Raw genomic sequence first — 20,125 nt, 5'->3', positions numbered from 1 at the left:
TAATCAGCCAGTCAAGAAACACATGGTGAACTCGGTCACATAGTTTACTAGTCCTCATAACGCTGGTCGTTCCTACTGCGTACTGCCAATTTACCTCGACTCCGCCTTTTTTTGTATACACCTTGACCACACTGACATCACAGACTTCAAATCCTTCTGCAACAAATGCACTGTGACACCATGACGGACTGCGGTACTACTTGTTGGTTAAAGTTATCTGCTGGAAGGTCAGCCTCAAATTTGGCATTTGCACTAAGTTAACCAGAGAGAAAAAGATACGGAGAATTGAAAATTTACTCTCTTGTACCTCATCTTCATCTGGGCTTATCATTAGCTCCCATGATCTGTAAGATGCTTGAAATGTTTCCACAGTAGTTATTCTCCGAAAGAACTATCAGGGCTGTCCAGCGAATTAACTCTCCCCTCTCTAGTTTGATTTGTCTCATATGCCATGCGACAATATGAAATATCGCATCACTTTCACCCTCCATCTCACCATGCCCCAAGCTCAGTCAACCGACGGGTTTTTTCTCCTGGAGGGCCCCTAAACACCGGCATATCCACGCTGTTACAAATGTTCTCATGATGCAACACTTAAAGACACCGAGCATACAGATTTCTTCTTCATTTAGTTTTCTTCCCCATGTCGAACAGAAGGATGCACCATCACACTTCCATTACAAACTCTAGCATTTAGAAGTGAGTCTACTAACCCAGCGTAATTTTTCGATTCCCCAGCTAAGCTCACACCCGTTGATAGTTTTCAACCATTGGGAAGTTTAGCGCTGCATACCTTCGTTTAGTCTATGGCAGCTACTCACCAGCCTTTCAAATTACCCGCTTGCATATAATCGTCCGCATATTTTAACAGGGCTTGTAGTTGCTAAGAGAGGTGCACCAGTTCCCTTACCACCCGCCCTCCATCGTAGATTGGGTATTGCGGCCGTATGTAATCATCTCGAAGGGGACACCGGAAGCATCCCGGCTATAATATAGGGAACTGAATGTCCACCATCCAATGGGCGAGATGTCTTAGAAAACCGTGCATACTGAGCTTGCATAAACTCACCGTCTGTTCAGATGGTAAGCTTTTGATATATACCGGATGTAGCCTGGTATTTTCCATGGAGATCAAGCCAGTGCTTCCTGCATGAGCTTGCTTGATGTCGAAACTCTTTTCCTAGACGCTCACTTCTGCACTTGAAACAAAAACGAAAATATGGCCAGCAATGAGATATGATCAATGGTGCTCATCCCGTCGAAATTGGCGTAAGTAAGGCGCAGGATGCCTTCCAATAGAGGAATCTCTTGAATGGTAGTTATGTCATTGAATGTTGAGGGGACTTGGCGGAAGAAAAATGACCAGAGCAGGATTTGTGGATATTCCGAACGACAATGTGGGCGGATCTAAAACGTCCCGGTGATCTAAATTCGCTCGTACCCCAATCTTCTGCCCTACTTTTTGCCCGCTACAGCCAATCAATTGTCCTTCTAGACTGTGATCTAATCATGAAATCACGTAAGTCCAGATGGCCATCACCGACAAGTTCCCTTCTCTATGTGGCAGGGAACAAAAGGCTCAAAGAAATTGGCCGGTACGAGCAGTTCCATCTTGATGCCGTTTTGGAGACATATACCCTAGCCCTCTTCACCCGCGTACGCAAGTGGGATAGGAAAGAAATCAGCATCCTTGTAGCACTTCTTAGTGTCGTTAAGTGAAAAACTGACGCAAAGGGATTGTCTTCTTTGTATGTAGGAAATAGATAAGCGGATGTTGTAATTAATCCAAAAATCTTCTATATCAATCAGAACCAACGCTAGGAAAGATCCGTTCCGCTAATACCCCTAAAGGAGCAGAGCCAAAACATAAAAACTCATGGTTACTTAGAGAAAGGAATATTGAAAAACTCGGAGAAAATGGAGGATATGCGAAAGATATGCCCAGAAGGTCGTGGGATTTTTCAGGCATCAAAACCAGCCGTGGTACCGTAGGGGACGTCGAGGTCTTCAGTTTCGACTGCTTGGAGAAGATCCTTCGTACGCGGTCCCGTGTATTTCCTAATATACTAACGTCAAAAGGTATACTTTTCAAAACATGACATGAACCCAAGTGGGAGGTTGCAACCACTTACCGCCTGGCAGATAGCCACCACCACGAGAGTGCAAATAGGGCTATGAATGCAGCCACGCATATTGCATAGTTCCTGTACACCGTTAGAACAAGGTTTTGAGTATCCTCTTCGGACATTGTCCTTACATGTTCTTTGGCGTGATCGGCCTCGTGGGCGGGAAGAAAAGGACCACGCTTATGAATAAAACCCAGACGATAGAAATGATATTCAAGGGTGTCCCCCATTTCCCAAGTGTAAACGGTCCTTCGATAAACTGCACTTGATTTTTGTATATTTGGTGGGCTAGGATGACAGCAATGTATGACAAATCAAGCGCAGGCGCTGTGATATTGAATATAGCAGTGGCCGTCTCTGTAGATCCAATGGCGATGCAATTGAGGCAAATACTAAAGAAGACCACAAACCAGACGGCATTGACAGGGGTCAATGTATAGGGGTTTACCTTCGCAAAAAACCTACTAATAGTTAACGATTGCACGAACGTAATAAGCTTGTAAAAGGCAGGTGGAAGAAGTTCCATACTTTGAGAAAGGAAGTGCATCGTCGCGTGCGAAAGCATAGGCCATTCGGGTATCTGCAAGCATGGCCGAGCAACCTGTGAAAAACTGAACAAGAATAGAAAATGAGAACATTATTGTCCCACCTGTTCGGCCACCGGCATTAAGAAAGATCTGGGCAGCCGGCAGGCCAGTGGGCGAATCCAATATTTTATCCAAATCGGATAAACAGAAGCACATCGTCACGGTCAACATCCATCCAAATACTCCTGATACAACGATGGCTAATTGAATAGCGATTGGGCCACGTATGGCAGCGTCATGGGTTTCTTCTGACATGCTAAATTGGCATTGCTCTTAGCAATTGATTAATAGTGCACCAGTACAACTAACCCACTTACTGAGTCGTCCCGTCATAATCGGTCATTGTCCAAGCCACGGATATAAATCCCAAAAGAAAAGAAAACGTTTTGGAATTCCATCCGGAGCCATCTGTCACATTTGTGAATACCCACTTGGCGGATTGTTTATCGGGCGTGAGGATTAAGAGCGCAATGCAGATAGCGATTGACGCAATAACTATAAATCAGAAATAAGATGGAGATCTCTTTTAAAAAAGCATCCGGACTAGGAGCCATACTGTTGACTGGAGCGAACCACAGTACAATTTTGTGTAAACTTTTGGTACTTAGAGAACACACAGTGCCCATTACGCATAGTAATGCAATGGACAGGAGCACAGTTTGATGGGCATTCCTGTGCGCGTGGTCAGTGGAGGAGCTTTTACGTCCCGTCATGATAATACAGCGTATATGACGGGAGATGCAGCAGGGTACAAGAATGGTGGTGAGAAATGCATCGGCAAGTCAGAAAAGGGTAGAAGGGAAACCTACGGCGAATATGAGTATTCTCCTCCTTCTAGAGAAGAGTTCATGCTTGCGCATGCCAGTAGCATTTGGCTTACGGTGTACGCAACGCTAGATACACCAGCAGTCTGTCCAAGCAAGTTGCACCAGCCTTGGATCCAGGAAAATATAGCAACTTGATTTGGAGGCACAACATGCTTTGTCACAAAATACATACCCCCCGCCGTGGGGTATGCTGAGACAAGTTCAGCAACTGAACTAGCAATACACATTGCCATGAATGATCCTATAAACCAGCACCATACAGCAGTCGCGGGGCCGCCCGCGGCTAAAGGGGGGCCGAATGTTGCGGGAACAGAACCGAGAACTCCAAGGATAGAGATTGCGTATGAAACTGTAGACCATTTTGAGAATTCTCTCCTCAGCTCCTGGGCGAATTGGTCAGAAAATCCCAGGCTCCGCTAAGACGCGAACGACAGTTAAGGAGTTGCTACAACACCCACTTGTTTGTACCCTATTCGTGCCAATAGTCGTTCATCATCGTCTTGTATCGTAGCCATCGCCGAACCACCTCCTGGGTACCCTTTAGAAGGTAGCTGGTTGCCCCTCGTTCCTGGTCCACTGTTTCCGTTTGATTGCTGTTCATTATTTAGAATCAAAGACATATTTAGTCACGGATTACATCCGGCGGGGATATTACGAGTTTAACAAAAAATAAAATAAATAGACAAAAGAAATTTAGGCAAGGCGAGGAAAAGTGTAGCTTGTCTGATGCGACGGTCTTTTAATTTGAAGCTTTTGACTTACCGCTCTTCGACCTCCAAGAGACCTCTTGTCGTCAATCAGACCTGGCTAAGGGGAGAAACTAGCACCACTCAAGACCATGCCGGGTTGTTTGGAGGGATATGGAGCCGCTTTCGGCATCAAATGATCCAAAGGGCCAGCAGAGATCCCAATGCGTGGTGAGATCCGGTGAGGAGGAGGTTGGGTTGGACAGTGTCCAAATCCCTGAATGAACCGGTATCATTATTATTCAACCCTTGACATGCTACGCCAACGGGGCAGCCGTCGTCCATGGTAGCTGTGAAAAAGCAATTCTCTCTGGCGTGCGATTGGAGAACAAATGTTGGCGGGGCAGGGATGATGGCCTTCTCGGGTTTTTGACCACTGGTTGGGCGGTGGCCCTGAGAGCACAGAATTTTGTGGCCTAAGCATTTTGCCCACCACCCTGATATCTTCAACCTTGCTCTTTTGCGAATGTCATATTAGAGGTTGCCCACAGATGTCAATGGTCGAAGATAGTGCACAATGGGGGATTCTGAAGAATTAGCCTTAGGATCAGCTCTCGCGGCGGGAGTTTAGAAATGCGAGGAGAATGAGTTTAGTTAGGCTTGGAAATTGCGACAGCTGCGGAAGTTAAGGCTCCAATCCTCCCTCCCGACGCTCCCCCGCCATTATAGTTTTCATTCATCATGACTAGTTACTCAACTGCCGAGACAAAGGGCATGAGTTACTAACGATTAACTAGCCACACCAAGATCAGTAGCGCGAGGTGTAGGAAGAAATTTCTCGCAGCCATCTCTCTATAGGATGAAACACCGCGCTCAAGAGGGATTGTACCCCAACAACCGCTGTTCCAGAATTTTGACTGGCGGCGATAGATTGAGCATCCTCGGCGAAGCCAAATGGTCAGGCATCATGACCTGTGGGCTGTGTTTGGGCTAGGAGCTCGCGTTCGATGATTGTTCGTGCTAAAATACCATTTGCGTCCGGTCCGGTCCGCGTACGGTGCGCGCCGTTGGCCAAGGCAAGAGCCGGAGAATTTGACGTCATTCGAAGAACCGCGGCTTCTTTTTATGTCCCACCTTTCATTAGTAGGAGAACCGATAATCGCTCTTCAGAAATGATAATCGGGCGTCTCAATCTCTCCAACCGTCACAGGGGGTTCTACTCTGCTCAGGTGAATTAGCTTCTTGAACCAGGCGGAAATCGGAGCTCCATATTTCAACCATACAAGTTTCAGGATTCTCAAGTTTAAAAGTGGGGTATTCCGTGCTTATCCCCGAGAGGAACTTCCATGCTGGAGATAGAAGTGGCATATCATCTTCTGGAATTGTTATGGGCGAACATTTATGTGCATTTTCTACTCGTCGACTCGGATTATCTTTTCTTCGCCTTTTCTTTTTATTGAAAGAGCTCACTCCATGAATGTCTTGGCTGCTTTCCACCAAAAAATTAAAATATAATGTCAGCCCGAATCTTTAACATCAACGGATGCGGTAGAGGCCCCCAGGATGGCGGGATTGAAATAGCGGTCAAAAGAGAAAAGATCAATCCCATTCGGCCTTGACTCATTCTCTAAGGCGGCGTGATGCCTTGGGGCAATTGGCAGGTTCCCCAAAGCCCAATCCTGTTCTCGGCTGAGGCAAAATAGTCAAAGATAGTCGATTGATATCGTCGCTTCTCCCATTTATGGTTGTTGGGATGAATAGCTTCATCAGCTTCAAGTGGGGATTCTTATTCGTCTTTCTCCTTTTCATATTCTTCCTTTCCCTTCCCCTCTTTTATTTTTATTTTATCTTAAGAACCGAAACATTTTGACTTTGAGCCTCTGGGTAACTTGGTCTTCGAAGATTTGGGAAATAAAACTCGTATTCCAGCGAGTTCATGCATATGCAAGTCACTTGTCTGCCCCCGGGTGCATTTGATGTCGGCTAGACCAACATTAGCACTAAAAATTTGTTGCAGAACATAACGAAAGCGGCCTAAATATTTTTGAACTTCCATGATAATGGTTCCCGTCTCCTTGGTGAAAAATAATTTGAATATTTTGGTCGTCATACTGTCCAGTAGCGGCGGTGCTAATTTAAATAGGCGATGGCCGAAAGAGAAGAGCTTATTTCAACATTGTCTTTAATTTTTCTCACGAAAAGTCACCCCTATTGGCGCATACGTCAGGCCAGAAGGTATTTGTTCTGGTATCTTGTTGATATGGATGGACTCACATATGCAATAAGCAAGCCTGAAGAGAGAATAAATCCGGTGGCTGTTAATGTCTGCTGCAGAATTCCCGTGCTGATAAAATGGTAATGCAAGGGTTGACTGACCAAGTCTCTTTCCTTCTGCTATGTTAAGATACAACAAGTGACCTCAGAATATCCTACAATAATCCCGAATCGGCTATTGGCTCGAGGGCTGACAAAGAAGGTCGATATCAGCATCCAGGAATCCAATGAGGGAGTTGTAACAGTGATATACCCCCTGCTCCGCATGGCGTCGGGATTGGTCCAAGCCAGTGAGTTGTTTCTTTTCCAGGATAAATTCCCTTGGACGTAAGTAGAGTATCGAGAGCTGCAGGCCAGCGGTAGGATTTGTCCTTTGTGAACGTAGGAAGGCAGAAACAACAACCGCTTTCAGGATGTCAAGTATCTTATTTTAGCGAATGCTGCATATGGGCGCGCATATTGTAGTAATGTTGTATTCGAGACGGCACATCCTCAAAACCACTCTAGAAAGATGGATACAAAGGATAGATACGCAGTTTGATACTGCCAGGAGTCATCTGCATGCGTGCCCCATCCCTTAGATGTTTAATGGAACCGTTTAGCTCCAGCCCACGAACAAACACTGCATAACTATTGTGTGTAAAAGAATAGCTCATCATGTTCATTGATGAGCGCACTTGTTTATTTCGTGACATGTAAATCGATATGTGGGATCAACCATATTAGCAGCCTTCACCTTCTCCGTAATTTGTTTTATCCCAGAGAGTCATATTTTGGCGTAGACAAAGATTAACAATGCCCACGTTCCCAGAGTACACCTCTATTGAGAGGGCCGCTTAGTTGGGAGAAATTTGAGATGGGTAGATTAGCAGTGCCATTTCTCATTCTCTAACAGGTGAAATGATCCCCATCTCTGTACTGAAGTTATCACAGTTCTTCAGAAATTGACCTAGCATGTGAGAGCGAGGGGAGCATTGATCTTGAGGAGCAGTTTTAGTGGGAGATTCAATAAAGGCCGGGAAGAGAAATTTGAGGCTGGCCTTGACTTCCCGCTTCCTCGAGTGAGCGTGCCACTTCTTCTCAACCAGTTCACAAACTTGAGGTAGTAGTGTTTGCGAACGCTGCCCTGTGCACTGTTGGATGAACAGAGTCCGTTGGTATATCATGCGAAGCGCGAGCTGTGAAGATGAGCTGAGCATTTGCTCCGGCCCACCAGTGTGGGAAAATATGTATGGAATGTGAATATTAAGTGTAAGCGGTACAGGAATTTCGTATCCAACGTTGTGGAATTAGATATCACATCCGAACGAGGCCGGACATAGTTGGTGAAGAGAGAGGGAGCAAGAGAGAGAAATGAAGACCCAACACTCAAATGTGACATGATATTTTAATCTCCCTTAAGTTTTTGACCAATGCCAATAAACCTTGTACGAAGTACTGTACAAAAGTTTTAAGGTATAATTTAACAACTATATAAACCGTTGTACTCGCAGTTGAAACATGTCCCTCATCCTTTATTCCTTAGTTGAAAGTACATGTACCTATAACATACAATACATATAGTATTTAGTGTGGGTGTGATATCGCACCTATGCGAAAAGCTACATAAAATATAAAACGACAAAACTTAACACTTGTATAAACATGATTAAGAGCTTTTATACTCGGACGAGATTGCATATGTTGCTAATGTGCTTTTTCGAGTGTGCGGCGCTAGAGTAAAGGCTCGACGATTCTTGTGGGTACCTGGCATCAGATTTTGCGAATCCCCCTCTGAACCAGCCATTCAAACCTTGCATTGCGCCATAGACAAGATCTGGTATGTTCTGTGTCTGTAGCAGACTGAAATACTCTTTACATCATGCTTGGCATATATCGGATATGGATCAATAATGGTAACAATAATGAATGCCTTTGCAATCGCGAAACTCTTATAAATTCATAAACGTGCTATGCTAAACTCCGCCCAAATCACCAGTATGGCGGCCGTAATCCGCTTAATCCAGACAACGTACTTTCCACCCCGGAGACTGCTGAACCGCCTTCCTCCCTTTTGCGATGACCTCCAAGCTCAAGTTGGATCTGCCGGTGAATATGCACTAGCCAGTCAACGTAACTTTGGGCGTCGTTGTTTCTGTCTTCTAGAAGAAGCCTGGCAAACTCGTATTCAGAGCCATCTATCCCTTGCCGTGCAAGCTGTATTGTTACCGACTTGGAGCCGCGAATGGTGGAGAGGTATTGAATAATATTCCGCACTTGGGCATTCAAATGAGTTTCCAGCAGAGGAATGGACGAAGTGTTGGGATCGAGAGACTGTAGCGTTGTTTTACCGGGGCCAAACAGGTCTTCGAGAAGATTTGGTGAAACTTGGGCATGAATCCAAAGTAAACAAATTTGGCCATTATCCACGAGGTAGGCACCACCCTCTTCAATACGGGAGAAGGATGCTCGGAGTGCTGGAGGAACTTGGAGTTTCCCTTGCTCGTTGGCGAAGCCGTCTTCTGGGCTAAGGTTATGAATCGCAATAATACGAGGGTATAGATAAAGCGACAGTTCATTGCAGCCGAAAGAGCGAAGCATCCGCATATCATGGACTCGACGATCGGAAGTCTCGGGGCCGGCTGTTTGATGTCAGAATGAAACTTTATGCCAAATAAGTAGTACAGATATATCTCGTTTATGTCGCCGAAAAGCTGGTGCTTACCCTTGAAAGCGCGGCATTTCACCAAACTCAGTATATACATAGAAAACTCCTTCATATTCTCTGGTAGGACAAGCTGCCCAGGAGGATGGGACAACGAGAAATTCTTTCGGTAGCCCGCAAGGATATCGATCGTCCTTTCAGTTAACCCAGCTCGGATATCTTTAAGTGACTTATCAGGCACTTTAGAGGCAGCTGTGAATCCCAAGTTAGTATTACTTCCTACATTATGACATAATTCAAACAAACCTTCTTTGGTCACTATATTAACCACAGCGTCCTGATCAATTGCCTTCATCGTCTCCATCCCGCCCTCATTGACAGCCGCAACAATATTGATGCATCTTACTCGTCGCTGGCCGCTAGCTGTAGTGTACAACAATGCAGCTTGGAAATGAGCATCTAGTTTCGTATCAAGCTTTCCGTCATACGTGAAGACAACACCAAAGGCCTTGTCTGCATCAATACTGCCTAATTGCAAGTCTGAACCGAAAGTGTGCTGCACGAAGTTACCATGATAGGATGAGACTTGAAGTCCATTGGAGCATCGGACTTTTAGCAAAGCCTGGTAACCCGTTTCCCTGTTTACAGCATGAGAAAGTTCATTTGATAGCTTCAAGACATCGCGAGGAGCATGGAAGTTAGGGTATAGGAAGGTCTCCCCGCCGGAAACTGCAGCAACATGGCCTGTTTAAAAAATACTTAGCATATGCCGGCAAACCCATGAGCGTAGAACTTACCGATCGTAGCTATGTCCATATAGGCACCACCACATGACGCCAGGAAGAAGTCAATTCCGACTCCACTCTCAGATAGCTTATTTGCGGTCTTTTTCCAACCAGGGTGATCAGTGGTAAAAAGCTTCTTTTCGGCATCAGTGCCCGATCCCTTTCCATCATCTCTCATGAACAGTCGGCCTGGTCCCCAAGTTGGTAAGCTTGCTAGCGCGCAAATCATTTTGCCACCGGTTTGTTCCAAAGCAGACAGGGCGGCGTTTATTGCAGGTAATAGTGCTGGCTCCGGATTTTTAATATGCGAAAATAATGTCGGTATTTGTGTTAATAGTGATGAGATGACATGTCTAAAGACAAGTTAGTATGATGAAATAAAAGGGAGAACGTTATGCTTCTTAGTACTTTGATTCATAAGGGTCAACAAATAGCCCTTCACTCAGAGGAACGAAAGGATCATCAAGATCGGTCATGACAATCATCTGGGCTTGTTCGAGGCGGGACTAAGAATTCGTAAGCAGTTGAGATTTAGACAACGAGGCTAGTAAACGTACGCAAAGATTATAAAATTGTACTTCTTTATCAAAAGTGATTATTCCGACTTTGGACCCTTCAGGAAGTTTCTTTGTCGGTGTATTTTCGTCCTCCGCCGCTTGTTCGTCGCTATCGCACCCATACAGGGCTGCCATTATTCCCCCACAGCATGCTTCTAAAAACCCTCGAGTTACTGATTCTTGTGAGACGTCGATCAGGAATAGCCAGCGTAGCCCTACAGGAACTTTGCCCCAATATTCTTTGGGAACCATATACTCAACCGTTCCCAGCATCAACTCAGGGCGTTGCATGCGATCGACCCTGACCCCTGATGGATCCAGGGGCGAAAAGTATTCAGGTGGAACTTCGTTTGGAAAGGCGCACATGTTGCATACAAATTTATTACCTCCCGATCTGAACATCATAAAAGGATTTATATATGCTCTGCACCTTCGGCATCTTGGAGGGCCAGCGTCGCCAAAATCTAAGACAGGGATAGGTTGTTCGCCAGAGTCTAATGGAGCAAGAGGTTGGATAACCATACCAAGAGGAAGGGCAGTGGACGACAGGAATTCGAGGGTAGATGGGATATTATTAAGCGTAAGCCGAGCGAACTTTGGAGAGGAATTGCCTTGGTCGTGTGCTACAAAAGGGACAGCTGCTGGAGGGGGGATGTGACGCTCCATCGTGGGATATACGTGGTTGAGATAATATTGTGCAGCAATATCACGCGCAATTGGAACGCCTGGAACTTGCTCAGGGTCAACCTTCCCCTGAGTATGTACGGAACCATCGCCAGCAGCAGAAAATGAGGGTTTCATGCTTCCACCAAAAGAAGGCCGTCCAGCTTGTGAGGGCTGTTGTAAGCCTGGAGAAGCTGGATGAGAATATGGAGAGCTTGGTGGAGGTGGTTGATTCATCCCCGTACTAAGGAACTGCGATTGGCTCTGCATTCCGCCTTGTGGCATTCCATTGAAGGCTTGTGAAGTAGGAGACGGGCCACCGAAATCGTGATAAGCATGCCGATCTTTCTTCTTGTGAGCACGAACGCTTCCGCTCATAGCTCCACTGATCCCTAAGCCGCCCATTTGAGATGACAATTCTCCCATTGCATCCGGGCCGGGAGTTGTTGGCCCATGCGATCCCGGAGGATATCCGGGAGAGCCCATGGGCCCCGCGGGAGACGTACTTTGTTGGATTTGTTGGTAACCCGGGGGCCCTGGAGCAACCGGCGGGTTGAATTGCGGCGGCGCAGGCTGATCTTCGCCCTGGCCAAGGGAGTGATACGTAGAGAAGTCGGCCATGTTGCCTCAGCCTGTGCCAGATGCGGATTCGCCACAGGAGAACGATGCGGGCCCTGTGGATTTAGTTCGCGGGTGTCCGCAATTGTTATTCTGCTATATCATAGCCAGAAGAGGCAGAGGTCCGGCGTGTAGAGACTGCGGGCGTCCCTGACGACAACTGACAACAACTGACCACCTATAGCTTTATTGCACATGGCGGAGTTGTGGAGAAACCTTATTACAGTCCGGATTTAAGTGGCGCCGACGCCGATCTTTTAATGTCACGTGTTTCATTTTCGAGGCTCCAAGGACCTGTTCCGTTTCGAGCTTGATGAATCTTCTGCCCGTTCATTCGCAGCAATGTTGTTGTTTTCTGTTGATATGTAAAACATTCCCGTCCGGATGTTTTCTCTCTTCTTCTTTTCTCTCTTCTTCTTTTTCTTTTCTTTGTCTTCCTTACCAGTTGGCACAGCTCGCTGAGGAACAGACGCTTACGCCACACATTTCCAAAATAACTGCCTCTTTGTATCAATTTCCTTCCCACATGCTCACATTGCTTGAGGCTGCATATCTACTGATTGTTTACTTTGGCCTCCTGGCATCTTCTGTTGCTAGCGTGGTGTTCCAGAACAATCAGTGGAACGCCTTTTGCAGTTTTGATATGATCCACCGGAGTCGGGATCAAAAATACAGTTTAGTACAACCTATTCTCATCTATCACGGCTTCAGAAAATGTCTAGGAGTGCAAAACACTATCTTCCCCAGAAATGAAGCCAGACATTATGTTGCCCTGTTATCCGCAGTACTAGACCAAGACTCCTCGTTCCAACCGAGCGTTTTCATCTAGCTCTCGCGCAGCTTGGCTTGGCTTCGTTGGTACATAGTTTGGCCAAAGGTAAAGCGTTCCTGATTGTTCTCTGCAAGATTTGCCACTTATTCTATCATGAGGAACTCAGCGAAGCCAATGATGTTCATACGTGGAGGATTGCCCACCTAGAAGCCGATGTCTGATCGAATGGCACGCACGGGTGGGTACGAACGAACGATCATAAGGTTTACATAATGCCTCGTAACTCGGGCAAACTATATTTCGATCAAGGTTTTTCGCAAAGTTCAGGGCAGCAGCCGATTCACGGCGATAACCTACCAACCTCTCTCATCCAATTGATCTTGAAGGATTGAACATGGTTGCGGCCGCTCCTGGCATTTTTACGGGTCAGTGTGCGCATCCCACAGGCCACTTGCCTCGTGAGGCCAGTTTGCCCCTGGGATTTACGGCTAGGCTAGGAACCGATATCCTCTACTTGCGCCCCGTTGAACGTCAGTTCAAAGTTTGTTTAATCTTCCAACGGTAATGTCCAACGCAGTAACTAGTTGATGCCTTGGTGAACCTGGACACGCGCTTTTGTGCTCGAAGCGTGTTCCCAGAGTTATCCAGGTGGCGCATCACAGATGTCTGCATATAAATACCCCGATGAACCCACCTCAACATGTCTTTACGATTATTCATTTTATGCTCTAACCAAGTCTTCATTGTTATTCCTACAATCATTTCTTGAACCCTGAAAGTTTACCTTCATTTTAAATTTACACACACGTTCTCTTGAGAACCAATACGACCCCAGTTATTCTTTCCACAAACTTTTAGTTCATCATGTATACCAAAGTTTTTGTTGCTGCGGCCACCGCATTCGCTACTCTTGTTCCAAGCGTATTGGCAGGAAATGCTATCGTTAAGAACAATTGTCCGTTCCCGGTTTATCTCCAGTCAGTCTGCGAAAACGGTAACGTGCCGAGCCATAAGATCGAACCCGGTGCCACCTTCACGGAACAGTATCGCGCCAAGCCAGACGGCGGCGGCTGCTCACTGAAAATTTCCGACGAAACGAGTGGTAGTGAAATCACCCAGTTTGAGTACACACTTTCGGGGGAAAAGGTGTTTTATGACGTTTCAAATATCGACGGCTATCCCTTTATGGAGAATGGTGTCTCTCTCTCCTCAACCACCCACGATTGCCCAGTGGTCAATTGCCCAGCTGGCGTCAGACTGTGCAAGGGAGCCTACAACAAACCAGATGACGACCACGCGACTCATGCGTGCGCCTCTTCCTCCGATCTCACCTTGACCCTCTGCCCAGGTGGCACGAAACGGCGCCATCAGCGCGAATTCATGAACTAGCGGGGAACCTCGAAACTTTTCAAACGCCGCGGTCTTTCCACCTACTATTCTTTCACTACGTTCTTTTGCACAACATTCCTTTTTGCGAAAAATCTTTCCTTCCCTTCCATGGATACCGTCTATAAATTCCCCATTACATCGCTAGTACGATGCCTTGTCACCCTGTTCGCAATCGACTTTCAGGGTTTTCTATTTTGCGTCCATTTATGACTTGGTTCCATTTTTATGCGGGCGTCGGAAGGTCCAGCTCTGATTGGGCCTCTACATTCTTTTATTGCTTCTCTTGCGACGATAGATTATAAACACTATATATCAGCATGGTGGGATAAATATCCATCACCATATAAATGGCGTGCTTTCGAAAGACTGATACAAGCCAAAACGAAATCAAAAAACTTTACTACTACTACTACTACTACTACTACTACTACTACTATTATTATTATTATTATTCCCATTTATATTTCCCATACATAAACTCTTTGTTTGATGTGAGGCGTCGGTACAGTATGATAGTCTACTTACAAGTGCAGAATTCTATCTGTGCTCCCAGTAGCTTTCTTACGTGGGTGGACCGACGTGAGATTTTACTTGATCCACATACATTTTGTTCATCCGCAGTCCCTTCGCTTTGTTCTTCCATATCTTCGAGAGCGCCACGGGCGACCAGTAGATTGCATGGGAAACTTTTGGGTTTGTTGACTCTCGGAGTTTTATCGTCGAACCTTGGTCTAGGTATCACGTTAGCCCCTTGCGCTAACCGGTATTGGCTAGGCAGCGCTAAATTAGAGTTTAGTCCCGAAGTTAAAATTGACTACATGGCTTATGTCATCAAATTTTTCGGTTCTCGTTCCAGGGGACGAGGGGTTATAGAGTTTGGAGGTGGATCTTATTGAGGCGAGAAAGTGTCAGACAAAGAGGCCCCACGATCGGATCCAATTATTATTCATGGAGGGAACAATGGATTTAGGTGCCTGCCACTGCGGGCCACCTGCTTAACTCCTGTCCTGCCCTGAACCCCCTGAAGAAACCATGGATCAACTATTTCTTGCATTGTCAGGCTGTCTCAAAGGAGCTAGTGCTGGTGGCATCAGGATTATGTTGAAACCGCGCTAGAAGTTGGACACAGTTTCCGACCTGACCCATGTTCAGCTGTAAAATGCTCCGGGGCAAGGTTTGATAAGATGATTTAAACATGGTCAGGCAGGCGAAAACGGAATAAATGCGTCCAATGTTCGGCTAGGATGGAATGCTCGGAGCATGATGGCTCCTGGGCACCTGTGTTGGGCCCATGGCTCACACCCTAAGCCTGCAACTGTCATATTGTTCTCCTCCATGCACATCATCCCCCACCTCTCAGCGCTCATCAATGCGTTTCGCATATGCAGGTCCGTTACCACCTCAATTAACTCGGACGGAGGAGGCACTGGGCAGTGTCTTGGCCGCACCGTCGCAGATACTTCTGATGGAGTCTAGACCCTTGTGTCAACGTGACCCTTGATACATAGAAACCCAGCCTAAACCGAAAAGGTCTCCTCCTCCCCTCTCCCTTCCAACACGTGAAGCGACGCTCCCTCGCAGTTCTTATTTCCCTTTCCCCCCCCCCCCTCCCTATTTCCCCATTGAATACTACCATGCGCGGTATTAGAACAATCTTTGTCTCTTAGTAAATTAGTAAATTTGACCGCGCCGCAAAATCTCGACTTAGCTTCATGCATGTCATATGCACGGCATGAAAGAATCATGAGCGAAGTCGAGCACTGGCCACCGAAGCCTATTCTAGCAGTGATGTGTTCACGGGGCATTGCCTATTTTTCTCTCGTCACCTTGCAATTCCCAGAAGGGCCTGCCTCTTTGCCTTCAGCGGGCATAACTTTGTGAATAATAACGCCGTTTTCGATCTTTGATATATTTGAGGAGCATCGGAGGAGGTGTGGATTCAACCACGCCACTAACCGGCCCCAAATTCGGTAGCCGGATCGCTGGATGGTGCCGCTGCGGTGCCAGCGGTGGGCTCCGCGGCCCCTCACCACTGTCACTAGCCACGTGTCCCACTCCTGTGGGGGGGAAGTTACTGGATTAATTTATCTCAGTAAACTCAGCCACTCCACTCCGAGCTAACTCAATCCGAACTACTGCTACTTTCTGCCAAGTCCTGCTAACATCTGAGCCAATCAACTGTCACAGGGCTTACACTAAACCTAAATGGGACATCCCCAGCAAACTCTTTGCAGAGTGTCTGAGAAAAAACAGTTTCTATTTATTAGTAATGTGAGAACAATTTGCTCTAATCATAATATTTGAGATAGAATCACTGTGTAATATCACTTATAGATCATTTCTCTATCATCTTGAAGAATTAATTTTTCAATTTTCTGTTGATTGATGTAATTTTTATCTGAAAATATATATATTTGTAAGAAATCCCGCTCCTCGCGGATCCTTTACCTCTATTCCTATCTCTCGCGTAATCAATAGGGCTAGCGGCCCTTGGCTACACATAACTATATAGACTGGAATTCGCAAATACTATTTACAACTCAGCTTGAATGCTATGATATATTTAATCTCTACATTTATCTTTCTACTGTGAACACTTCTAGTAGTTAATAGTATATATCATGCCAAGCTGCAAACACCTGAATAATTATCTGTGAGCACTTATTCTTATATTTCAAGCTCAGTCAGTCAGCAATCATCTGTTATGACTGAAAGAACTAGAAACTCACATACTTTAATCTCTGTGAACTCTACTGCAGACACTCAGAAGCAGTCATCTGAATCATGAATAACCTCTGTGAAAGAAGTCTCAGAGAACTTATCAATCACTTACAGAACATCATTCTCTGCATCTGTGACAGAGAAACTCTCTGAATTCACAAATAAATCAATCTCAGTGAAGAACATTCTTGAGCATCTTTCATGAAATCAAGCTATTTTTCTACAAGAAATGCTTACTGTCTGCAAACACTCTTGAACTGAGTCTCTAGACATGATCTTTAGAGATATCTGTGAACTGAAAAGAAACTTTCTCAAGCTGTGATCACTTAAGACTATCTATCAAATCACAATCTATAAAAGCTTTTGTGAGTTTGTATTTAAAATTGACTCACAAGTCTGACTGTGTGATATGAAAGATGAAGAAGCTGTCATCTACATGATGACAGATCTCTATTACACTGAAGTCAAGAACTGGCTGAATCATCTAGAGAATAATTATAAGAGATCTCAATAATCTGTTCTCAAGACCTATCTAGAGAATAAGTTGAGAGACTCTGTGAGCTGAACAGAGAATATCTGAGCTGTGATTATCAATATTAGAAAAAGAGATGAGAAATCTGATAAAGACTACTCACAGTGCTTCATGAAATTATGATGTGAATTGAGATCTGTGAAAACAGGACTCTAGAACAAGACCTGAATAATAATATTTATAAAGAGACTGAATAAAGATATGCAGAACAAGCTCATTGAGTAAGACTCTAAGCTCTTGATTCTGAAGAAACTGATGACTCTCATTCATCACTTGTGAATCACTGTGAGAGTTACAGACTCACAGAGAGTGAATCATTGATCAGTTCTGTGAGAATCAGAATAACAGAGAACAGGTTTGTCAGAAAAAGATGACAAGATACAGAGAGATTTGTGTCTGACTGCTGAGTAGAGAGAGAGAGCTTCATAAGCTTCTGTAAACAGAGTGTATAATAGAGAGATTAAGAAAAAGAGACTCTGCTTCATCTGTTCTAAATCAGAACATCTTCACATAAACTGTCTGAATAAATCAAAATAGAAATTTAAGAAGTTATGAACAGAGTCAGTAACAGTCTTCTTAAGAGTCTTGAAGCTGACACCTGAATCTGTTACTCTCTCAATGAAAATACTTACTTACAGAGAGAGACTGTGCTGTGATACTGCTACTCTGCAAGCATGAAAAGTATTGATAAACTCAGAATCTCAGATCACTGTGATGTCTCTAAAGCTCACAGAGTGAATGAGCTGAAAGATGAAGACTGAGAACCTGCTCTTGTAATAAGCAGAATGTAAGAACTCAGACCTGAGAACTGAGAAACTTGTAAGAATTATCTTTGAATTACAAGATCTCTCTGAAATCTGAAGAAGATTTATGAAAACTGTGATTATCACAGACATCACAGATGACATGTATTTAAGACTTATATAACTTTAAAGACATAATCTGTATATAGCTGTCTGTGAGTCAGGTTTATACTTCTGATCAGTGTTGACAGACTCACTTGTGAAGATAGAAGCAGTTAATACTACAGAGTTGATTAGAGAAAACAAGCTCATCTATATGATAACTTTATAAGTGTCTGAGAATCTCATGATCATGAAAACTGAGCTTCAGATATCAGAGAAATACTGAGATCTTACAGAGGTGTTTAGCTTAGCTAAGGCAGCTGAGCTTTCTTCTCACTGTGAGAAGAATCTGATAATAGATTTAATAGAAGAGTAGAAACTCTTCTGAGAATCAATCTATAAGCTCTCTTATTATGAGACAGAGGTCTTGCAGATCTATGTAAAGAAGAATCTGAAGAATGACTTCATCTGATCTTCACAGATCTTCATGAGAGTCTCTGTGATATTCATAAAAAAGAAGAATGAAGATCTCAGATTATATGTAGACTACTATGATCTGAACTTTAAGATAATAAAGAGCTGTTACTCTCTGTCTCTGATTAAGAATATAATTAACTGTCTTACAGAAGCTGTCATATTCATATAACTGAATATAATCAATGTATATACATGGCTGTGAATACAGTCTAAGAATGAATGAAAGACTGTCTTTAGAACTGCACTGAGATTGTTTAAATATCTAGTAATGTCTTTTGATCTGACTAATATCTCTGTAGCATTTCAGTCTTTTATTAATAAAACACTTCATGCATATCTGAATGTCTTTATGATAATATATCTGAATGATGTGATGATGTACTTCATGAAGAAGAAAGAACACACTGAGCATGTATAAAATGTGTTGAAGACCTTAGATGAGGCAGAACTGTATATTAAGCTTACAAAGTGCAACTTCAGTACTTATCAGATTAATTTCCTAGAATATGTAATCACTGCAGATAATATTCAGATGAAATCTTTGTGAGTTGAGACTATTCTATCATAACTGAAGCTAACTAGTATTCATAAGATTCAGATCTTTCTGAGCTTTGTGAATTTCTATAGATGATTTATCTTTGCATTCACAAGAATCTTCTTGACTCTTACAGACATACTGAAGAATGAAAATAAGAAGAAGTTATCTCATGAATAGAGAATAAAAAGATTGTTGAGAAGAAAGAACTGTGAGAACTTTCTTATCTCAGAAGCTCACAGAGTCTTTGTAAGATTGAAACAGACATTCATAGATACAGTGATGCTGTTTCACTTTAATCTCTTACTCTTAATCAGATTAGAGACAGATGTCTTCTTCTTTACAATTTCAGAAATAGTCTCACAACTACAGTTAAATGAGAACTGAGTTTCAGTGATCTTTTTCTTATAGAAGATGTAACTTGCAGAGATCAACTATGACATTCATAATCAGAAGCTTCTTATAATAGTGAAATTCTTTCATCACTGATATCACTACTTCAAGAGCCTTGCAACAGTGATTACTATTAGAACTGATTATAATAGCTTACAACAGTTTGCTTCAATCAAGAAACTCTTGTAGTGACAGATTCACTGAGCTCAGAGACTGAGTGAGTTCTGATTCAAGATAGAACATATTAAGAAAACTAAGAACTCAGTGAACAGACTCTCTCACAGATCAGACTATGTTAAGAAGATCAGAATAACAGATATAGAGAGACTAGAGAAGACAGAAAAGCTTTACAGAATGCTCAGACTGAGTGTTGTGAAGAGATTGACTGAAGAGTCTCTCAATTCTCTATGAGAGAAGAAGAAAGAGAGAGAAGAGAAGCCTGTATAACTACTCTCTATAACACTGAGAGTTAACACTCTGAGAATCTCTGTGAGAATTCTTGAAGAGAGTATCTATAATCTGAAGAATTTGCAGGCTTTGAAAAGCACTGTGAAAGACCTGATGTAAGAGAAAACAGAGCATAAGTCTTCACAAGATCTTCTATTCAGATTGTCTGAACTACAACTGAAGAATGAATATACTCAGTATATTCAGAAACTGCTTATGACAGAGATCAATCCTGCAGAAACAAAGA

The 20,125-nt window shown here is 43.9% G+C and overlaps 5 protein-coding genes across 7 annotated transcripts; 2 read left to right on the top strand and 3 right to left on the bottom strand.

Annotated features, from left to right (window-relative positions):
- Positions 1–13: 13 nt before the first annotated feature.
- Positions 14–6,405, bottom strand: BDBG_02461. 2 transcript variants are annotated; one of them, XM_031720800.1, is made up of 10 exons: positions 5,510–5,618; positions 4,303–5,442; positions 3,999–4,133; positions 3,523–3,923; positions 3,270–3,385; positions 3,031–3,208; positions 2,655–2,969; positions 2,258–2,587; positions 2,133–2,204; positions 14–2,058 (listed from the first exon to the last, which is right to left on the bottom strand). In XM_031720800.1, exons 3-10 carry the CDS (start codon positions 4,053–4,055, stop codon positions 1,962–1,964), a joined length of 1,566 nt encoding a protein of 521 aa, XP_031577096.1. In that variant the 5' UTR covers positions 4,056–4,133; positions 4,303–5,442; positions 5,510–5,618; the 3' UTR covers positions 14–1,961. The 2 variants fall into 2 exon arrangements, with proteins under 2 accessions (XP_031577096.1, XP_031577095.1); XM_031720799.1 differs by having other exon boundaries at positions 322–2,058; positions 4,303–5,447; positions 5,510–6,405.
- Positions 172–1,719, top strand: BDBG_02462 (the record flags this gene model as incomplete). Of its 2 annotated transcripts, XM_031720802.1 has the most annotated exons (4): positions 172–346; positions 432–699; positions 761–1,519; positions 1,568–1,719. In XM_031720802.1, the coding sequence occupies exons 3-4, from the start codon at positions 1,396–1,398 to the stop codon at positions 1,717–1,719; spliced, it is 276 nt and encodes a 91-aa protein (XP_031577098.1). In that variant the 5' UTR covers positions 172–346; positions 432–699; positions 761–1,395. The 2 variants fall into 2 exon arrangements, with proteins under 2 accessions (XP_031577098.1, XP_031577097.1); XM_031720801.1 differs by having other exon boundaries at positions 172–699.
- A 754-nt stretch (positions 6,406–7,159) lies between the features above and the next one.
- On the bottom strand, positions 7,160–7,811 carry BDBG_16577 (uncharacterized protein). Its single transcript, XM_031724504.1, has one exon. The coding sequence runs from the start codon at positions 7,697–7,699 to the stop codon at positions 7,382–7,384; it is 318 nt and encodes a 105-aa protein (XP_031577094.1). The 5' UTR covers positions 7,700–7,811; the 3' UTR covers positions 7,160–7,381.
- A 660-nt stretch (positions 7,812–8,471) lies between these two features.
- BDBG_02460 (Sec23/Sec24 family protein) lies at positions 8,472–11,770 on the bottom strand (the record flags this gene model as incomplete). Its single annotated transcript, XM_002627743.2, has 6 exons — positions 8,472–9,121; positions 9,205–9,396; positions 9,451–9,888; positions 9,942–10,282; positions 10,338–10,435; positions 10,487–11,770. The coding sequence occupies 6 exons, from the start codon at positions 11,768–11,770 to the stop codon at positions 8,472–8,474; spliced, it is 3,003 nt and encodes a 1,000-aa protein (XP_002627789.1).
- A 334-nt stretch (positions 11,771–12,104) lies between these two features.
- Positions 12,105–14,750, top strand: BDBG_02459 (antigenic thaumatin domain-containing protein). Its single transcript, XM_031720798.1, has 2 exons — positions 12,105–12,644; positions 12,706–14,750. Exon 2 carries the CDS (start codon positions 13,404–13,406, stop codon positions 13,926–13,928), a length of 525 nt encoding a protein of 174 aa, XP_031577093.1. The 5' UTR covers positions 12,105–12,644; positions 12,706–13,403; the 3' UTR covers positions 13,929–14,750.
- Positions 14,751–20,125: the final 5,375 nt, after the last annotated feature.

Source organism: Blastomyces gilchristii, assembly GCF_000003855.2.
Source record: "Blastomyces gilchristii SLH14081 genomic scaffold supercont1.3, whole genome shotgun sequence".
NCBI lineage: Eukaryota > Fungi > Ascomycota > Eurotiomycetes > Onygenales > Ajellomycetaceae > Blastomyces > Blastomyces gilchristii.
Note: the sequence above shows the minus strand (reverse complement) of the source record. Positions and strands in the feature narration are given on the sequence as shown.